The sequence below is a fragment of the Squalius cephalus genome, assembly GCF_949319135.1.
Source record: "Squalius cephalus genome assembly, chromosome: 4".
Classification (NCBI taxonomy): Eukaryota; Metazoa; Chordata; class Actinopteri; order Cypriniformes; family Leuciscidae; genus Squalius; species Squalius cephalus.
Window position 1 is genome coordinate 13,597,757 of NC_137125.1, and position 7,594 is coordinate 13,605,350.

Below are 7,594 nucleotides of genomic sequence, written 5' to 3' on the forward strand. Positions count from 1 at the left end.
ATGTTTAATAATCAGAGTGTTAAAATCTACTCCCCAAAATCACTTACATTAGCTTTAATTTTATATCTTCTTGAACAGTTGTTGTGAATGTTATTTTTTCAATATGTCAACACTGCTGAAATCACAGAAAATTCACTTATACCTTGTTCTTCTAGAGGAAGAATCTGACAGAGAATGAGTCATTCCCTCACCTACTTTTGACCATTAAAATGATCTGCTATATATAATGAGTTGCTACAGGCACAGTTTATTTACTCTTTCAAATGTTTTTTATCCAAACTAACTAATACATTTCTCTGGTAGAAAGTGTTTGAGTATAAGAGCTTCCTAGACATTGGACTCTTGACCTTTGCATTGTTTTACCATCAGGCTCTCCTGATTGAGTCAGAGAGGTAAACATATTTCCCCAATGTTTTCATGATGTCTGATACCCAGGAGAAAGTCAGATATTGTTGGGAATTCCCAGTCAGTTTCATTTGGAGGGAGAAAAATAAAAACACTAAAGATTAACCGTGAGAATGTGGTTACTCATTCTGGGAAGACTCCAAGTTCTTGTATTTGCTAACACATGATAAAGTTGCTGATTTTGAAAGCGAAACCAGTTAAACTGCACATTGCTATTTGCTCAGTCAATAAAAGTGGATGTAAGTTAGCCACAGGGAATAAACAGAGATAAACTGAGAGACCAGGCAAATCCCCTAACTTACTCTAGACCAATTAGCTTTAAGAGGCCGGACCTGAAGGAGTGTCTAAGAAATACAAATATAATGTGAGGAAGATACAACATGTATACAACTCAGATCGAGCTGCTGAAGTCGAGTAAAGCAAAAGAGTAAGTGATGTTCCTATGATCGTTAGCTCAGGTTAAAAGCTATTACACATAGGGAGAGTCACCATAAGCCATATATAAATTTGTGTGTGTGTGTGCTTTAAAATTTGTGATGTAACTCTTCACTTTGACATGTCTTGATAAAGTTTAGGACCATGTCTTGCTACAGCTTCCAATGACTTTGCTCATGAACCAAATCCAGTAAAGTTATAGACCAGAGGAGTTTGAATTGGGGCTGATATTTTAGCTGGACACAAACAAAGCTTACAGCATTTTAGTCTCATTCAGTGTGTTTGTGTCATTTGTGGTGAACGTGTGTATGTGTGCATTATGTGATTGTGGATGTCTGGATGTGTTGAAAGATATGGTTTATATTGGAATGTTTATACATGTATACAAGTCAGTAAATTCTGTGGCTTTTGTTTGTATCTCTTTCTATGTGTGTATGTGTTTATTAAGACGACAAGAGAAACACTTTTACAGAAACGTCCCCAAACAGAAAAAGGAAAACCTGCTCATCAGGGGCCTCATTTAGAACCGTTGCGTACGCACAAAACAGGCCCTGAGTTGAGGCCCCATAAGTTGATAAAAAACTTCCTCTGAAATATATTTTACACTATTTGATTTATTTATTCAAAAACAGGGCAAGTATAGGCTCCTAAATGATTTTTATCAATGTAATGTGACGGTACATCTGTATCTCATGTTTTCCTACTGTCTTGTAACCGTTAAACATGTTATCACGTGGATGAATAATCATATGCAAATGATATGCAGATGAGGATATGCATAGTAAAACGAGGCGTTGTAATCTCCATGTATGGTTATTTCAGGGAGGAGACGCATGTGCGCACAATCTTCCGCTGACTGGGATTTATAAAGTGAATTCTGCGCAGGTTCTGGTGGACGAATGGTTTTATAAGTCTGAATATTTTTTGCCGTACACCATTTTGGGCTTTCGGGCGCACGTACACTTTTAGTAAGGATCCTTCGCACAGTTTTATAAATGAGACCCCATCTGGTGTTGTGTACTGTAGAATTGCTGGAATATTTCTCAACCCATCTTAGACTTTTACTTGTCAACACTGCTGAAAGCACAGAAAATGCACTTGTACTTTGTTCTAGAGAAATAATCTGTCAGAAAATTAGTAATTTACCCCCTCACCTACTTTTGACCATTAAACACGTTAAAAGGATCTGCTATCACGAGTTGCTACAGACACGGTTTATTGATCACAGCTCTAACAAGCTCTTAGCTCAGCATGTCAGGCCATGGCAGCAATCTGCTATTTCAGAGACTTTAGAATTTAAACTCTTTACATGTGTTTGTTGAAGACACAAGGTTCTGTGTTGTTGTTTATCTTGCAAGGTTTGATGTTTGTATCAAGGCTTTATGCAATCATTTTATTGAACAGTAAACTTATTGAACACATTTTTTACGGTAGAAAGTTGAGTAAATGAGCTTCCTGGACTCTTACCTTTGCATTGTCAGCATCTTTACTGATTAAGTCACAGGGACATTGTTAGGAATTTCCGGGGGGGAAAAAACACACCACAGATTAACAATGACAATGTGGTTACACATTCTGGAAGACTCCAAGTTTCTTGTATTTGCTAACACATGTTGCAGTTGCTTATTTTGAAAGTGAAACCAAGAGTTAAACTGCACATTGCTATTTGCTCAGTCAATAAAAGTGGATGTAAATCAGTCAGGGAATAACCAGAGATAAACTGAGAGACCAGGAACATCCCCTAACTTACTCTAGACCAATTAGCCTTAAGAGGCCGGACCTGAAGGAGTGTCTAAGATATACAGATATAATGTGAGGAAGCTACAACATGTGTACAACTCAGATCAAGCAACTGAAGTCAAGTAAAGCAAAAGAGTAAGTGACATTCCTTCATCCATGGGTTACATGGGTATTGATAATACAACTGATAGGAAATATCATTAGCTCGGCATAAAAGCTATTACACATGGAGAGTCACCATAAGCCATATAGAAATTGTGTGTGTGTGTGTGTGTGTGTGTGTGTGTGTGTGTGTGTATGAGTAGGTATGAGTGATCTCTACACCCTTGTAAGATGTCACCCATGTCTTGATAAAGTTTAGGACCATGTCTTGCTACAGCTTCAAATTACCTTGATCAACTAAACCCAGTAAAGTTATAGACCAGAGGAGTTTGAATTGGGGCTGATATTTTATCTGGACACAAACAAAGCTTACAGCATTTTAGTCTCATTCAGTGTGCTTGTGTCATTTGTGGTGAACGTGTATGTGTGCATTATGTGATTGTGGATGTCTGGATGTGTTAAAAGATGTGGTTTATATTGGACTGTTTATAAATGTTTATAAGTCAGTATATTCAGTGGCTTTTGTCTTTCCACATGTGTTTGTGTGTGTTAAGACAACATGAGAAACACTTTTACACAAACTTCCCCAAACAGAAAAAAGCTGCTCATCTGGGGAATCACTGTATTGTGTACTGTAGATTTACTGGAATATCTCAAAACCTACCTTAACTTTTTACTTCTAGTACACTGCATTTTATTTATTTATTTATTTATTGGCATTTTAAATGTGTGTATCTGTTGTACAGCTGTACTCTCCAGTGATCATGGATACACCAGTCTGCTTGATTGACACTGGGTCAGAAGGGAAGCTGTGTGTGCAGGAGTCAGCACTACAGATCCTGCAGCAGATCCAGGAGCCAGTGGTGGTGGTGGCCGTGGTGGGTCTCTACCGCACCGGGAAGTCCTACCTGATGAATCGCCTCGCAGGGAAACAAACAGGTTAGAACTATACAGTGCTGAGAGCATCCAGAAGCTTGAGAGAAACATTGTGCAGTTATATGCATACAATTTTTTTGGTGTGGCATTATCAGGATTTGCGCTGGGCAGCACCATCGAGTCCAAGACGAAGGGCATCTGGATGTGGTGTGTGTCTCACCCCACTAAAGCAGGAACCACTCTGGTGCTGCTGGACACTGAGGGACTCGGAGATGTGGACAAGGTGACGTAAAAAACAAAATACTTAAAAATGTGGGACAAAACATGATTTTCGCATAAGTCAGGATACTAAAAATAGAGCTGAAATACGGTACTGTCCCGGGAATAATGGGTCGTCTGGTCACCCAACTTAAAGACTAATTTGCACTGTTAAATAGAGCAGCTTTCTTTGAGATTAATCTCCAGTGATTGTCTTTCTCTTTCTCAGGGAGACTCAAAGCATGACACTAACATCTTCTGTCTGGCTGTGTTACTGAGCAGCACTCTGGTCTACAACAGTCGAGGGACGATTGACAACAGGGCTGTAGAGGAACTACAGTATCCTTCTGACAGTCTAGATAACTATTATGTCATTTAGCTGATGTTTTTACAAATGAAAACAAATACAGCACAACTTAGTAGTCAAAACAAGGAGACGTCCCTTTTTGTAAGGTGCTAAAATACATTTTATTTTCATCTACTTACCTATATCTACACCTACTTATCTACATCTAACTGCTTCCTTCATAGCTAGGCTATGAATACATAGATATTAAAGTATTTAGCACCGGTGTTGAGAATTTGCTTAGTACTTCATTGAATGACAAACTTTTGTTAGTTTGTAAATTGTGTTGTTTGACAGTCTCTTTGTGTTCATACCTAAACAAACTGTCAGATATGTTACTGAACTAACAGAGTGCATTAAGGTCAAATCATCAGATGCCGATGAGGATGCTGACGATTCAAGCGAGTTTGTGAAGTTCTTCCCTAGTTTCATCTGGGCTGTGAGGGACTTCACCCTTGAGCGAAAGATCGATGGCAAAGACGCAACAGAGAATGAGTACCTAGAGTTTGCTCTGAAGCTCAAACATGGTAATTTAATAATAGTACAAAAATATTATTTTAAGAGTCCTCACAATCACTATCATAATGAGTTTGTGTGACTAGATTTTGTCAACAGATCTTTTGTTTTACTCTCTTAAAATTCATAATTTTTTGGATAATACTTATGGTTTAATTATACTTGAATTGAGAGGAGCTACAGCATGTGCTTATTTGTTTCAGGCACATCAAAAAAAGTGATGGAGTTCAACTTGCCCAGGGAATGCATCCAAAAATTCTTCCCTTCCAGGACGTGCTTCACTTTCCCGTTTCCAACCGCCCCAGAGAATGTGTCTCGTTTGGAAAGCTTGGAGCCTGCTGATCTTTCCTCTGAGTTCCTGGAGGTCACAGATCGTTTCTGCAAGTTTGTCTTTCACGAGAGCCTTGTGAAGAAGCTGAAGGATGGAATCACAGTCAATGGCAGAGGTTACTCAAAAATAAATCTGTTTAGAGTTTGCATGTACTTACAGATGACTGTCTGTTGTTCAATACCTTTCCCATATCATGTTGTTTGAATTCTTTCCTTTTCTGAAGTTCTAAGTCATTTGGTGAAAATGTATGTGGACACCATCTCCAGTGGGGCTGTGCCGTGTCTGGAGAATGCTGTGATCGCCATGTCAATGATTGAGAATGAGGCTGCAGTGAAGGAGGGTCTTGAGGTTTACAAGAGGGGAATGGAGAAGCTGAAGGGATCCTTCCCTCTGGAACTGAAGGATGTGTCTTCAGAACACCAACGTCTCAGCAATATGGCGACACAAACCTTCATGAAGCGTTCCTTCAGGGACACTGACGGGAAGTACCTGAAATGTCTAGAGGTAGACCGAATCTCTTCACGGATTTTCAGTTTCAGTTAATTTAGGATGATGCTGTGAACTGTTGACTCAGTAACACTGGGTAACCAACTTAACAATGCAATCTCTCTTCTGGCCCTTTGTTGGTTCTGAATACAAATCCAATAATCAGTGTGATTATTTCACTGTCCTCTCCTGGGGTTCAATGGTATGAAGAGATGTCAGAGTATACGTAGATGAAATCTCCTCTGGTGCATGTTGTGTTTTTTAGGAAAACATTAATAAACTCTTTGATGGATACCTGTGCCAAAACGAGCAAGCTTCAAAGAGACGATGCGAGGATTTCTTGTCATCGCTCTCTGAAACAATGACAGAAAAACTCAAGCAGGGTTTCTATGCCAAACCTGGTGGCTATGATCTCTTCTGCAAGGATCTGGAGGACATTGTGAAGAATTATAAAAATCAGGCCAATAAAGAAGTCAAGGTCTTGCCCATATTACACTTATTACACTTCTATACACATACTGCACAGTACAGACATATGATCATCGTCATAATTATCTTTTTTTTTTCTATATGTGTCTGTATGTAATAGGCTGAAGAGGTCCTGGAGGAGTTTCTGAAGCAGAAGTCTGTGGAATCAAAAGCAATTCTGCAGGCTGACAAAAAACTGACCGAGAAGGAAAAAATTATTAAGGGTGAGAGTCTTAAGCCTTTAAATCCCATTTTCCATGTTTGTAAGCTCATACCAGAGTCCTTGTGAAAGAGGTGCTCAAAGATTTAGGTACTTGTGAGAGTGCTGCTGGACACTGAAGGACACATGGACAAGATGAAGTAACAGCCTCTTATTTTGGTACAAGCTGTTTCAAGGGTCCAAGAATTGCACCCTGCAATAACAACTGCAGCCCATGTTTTTGAAAAGAGTGCAACTTAGATGAAAATAATCTCTTTGGAAGTTGAAAGTGGAATGAAGTGTTCCTCTTAAAAGGAGTATTTGTATGTGAATCATATATTAAAACAATATCTTATGTCTTACACCAGAATACACTCTTAATCACATAGTTTGAGTCTCTATAATACATCTCTTTCCCTTTTTTTGTTTTTGTCAATGAATGACCAGAGGAAACAGAGAAAGCGACCCTCCTGAAGCAGGAAATCAAAGCGAAAGAGGAGAAGCAGCGACAACTTGAAGAGAAGATGGAAGCAGAGAGACGGAGTAACGAAGAGAGGATGAGACAGATGAAGGTGAAGATGGATGAGGAGATCAGGCTCCAGAGAGAGGAGGCTGAGCGTGCCATGGACAGCAAACTGAGGGAGCAGGCTGATCTGCTGGAGAAGGGCTTTAAGGAGAAGGCAGACAGAATGAGCCAGGAGATGGAAGAGTTCAAGAGACAGAACGCTGAAGCTGAGAGTAATAGAGCTAGAGAGTTTGCAGAGATGTTAGAAAACTCCAACAAGAGACATGAGGAGTCTATGGCTATGATGATGCAACAAAGCAGACAACAGATGGAGGCCATCCAGCGGATGAATGCACGCTCTCCAGGCGGATGTTGTATCTTGTGAAATGCTTAAATTCTGTGATCACTCATCAGAATTTACTTATCAGAGGCATACAATTGCTCAGTGAAATCACAGTATATATAGAGCAGGGGTCGGGAACCTTTTTTGACCAAAGAGCCATTTTTTTAATTTTTGGTTAATGCATTTTTCCAAAAGAGCCACAGTAAAAAAAATAATATATATATATATATATATATATATATATATATAATTTTATTATTAAAGGTGTGCTTTTTTCAATAAAATTTCAACAGTAGTAATTATTAGGTCCATAGACAACTAAAAACAAACAAATATTCAGCAAATAATAAATAAGTTGCAATATGGAATTAATTGTGCAGGACTTTCATTGTGAGGTTGAGTTACCAACTGATGAGCATAAATCCTCTTTAGTGTGTGTGAGAGAGAGAGAGACAGAGAGAGAGTGAATGCACACAGTACTTACATCTACTGTGTTTACGTGAATACTCGACTTTGCATTTTGATATATTTCTGTTTATTTGGCCGTTTAGGCGCGCAACCAAAGACAAAGGCTAGGCCTACTA

The 7,594-nt window shown here is 39.0% G+C and overlaps 1 protein-coding gene across 2 annotated transcripts; it reads left to right on the top strand.

Moving 5' to 3' along the window:
* The first annotated feature begins 756 nt into the window (after nt 1-756).
* Nucleotides 757-7,214, top strand: LOC307157331 (guanylate-binding protein 4-like). Of its 2 annotated transcripts, none has more exons than XM_079869212.1 (10): nt 757-832; nt 3,429-3,621; nt 3,714-3,841; nt 4,046-4,155; nt 4,493-4,689; nt 4,882-5,124; nt 5,233-5,513; nt 5,761-5,973; nt 6,085-6,187; nt 6,610-7,214. In XM_079869212.1, the coding sequence occupies exons 2-10, from the start codon at nt 3,447-3,449 to the stop codon at nt 7,050-7,052; spliced, it is 1,893 nt and encodes a 630-aa protein (XP_079725338.1). In that variant the 5' UTR covers nt 757-832; nt 3,429-3,446; the 3' UTR covers nt 7,053-7,214. The 2 variants fall into 2 exon arrangements, with proteins under 2 accessions (XP_079725338.1, XP_079725337.1); XM_079869211.1 differs by lacking the exon at nt 757-832 and adding an exon at nt 2,643-2,715.
* The last annotated feature ends 380 nt before the right edge of the window (nt 7,215-7,594 follow it).

What these genes read in the sequence shown, in the direction of transcription:
- LOC307157331 (XM_079869212.1), top strand. Translation starts at nt 3,447, where the DNA reads ATGGATACACCAGTCTGCTTGATTGACACTGGGTCAGAAGGGAAGCTG. An exon ending in CCTCGCAGGGAAACAAACAG is followed by an intron (nt 3,622 to 3,713) that starts GTTAGAACTATA and finishes TGGCATTATCAG; the next exon opens with GATTTGCGCTGGGCAGCACC. An exon ending in AGGCCAATAAAGAAGTCAAG is followed by an intron (nt 5,974 to 6,084) that starts GTCTTGCCCATA and finishes TGTATGTAATAG; the next exon opens with GCTGAAGAGGTCCTGGAGGA.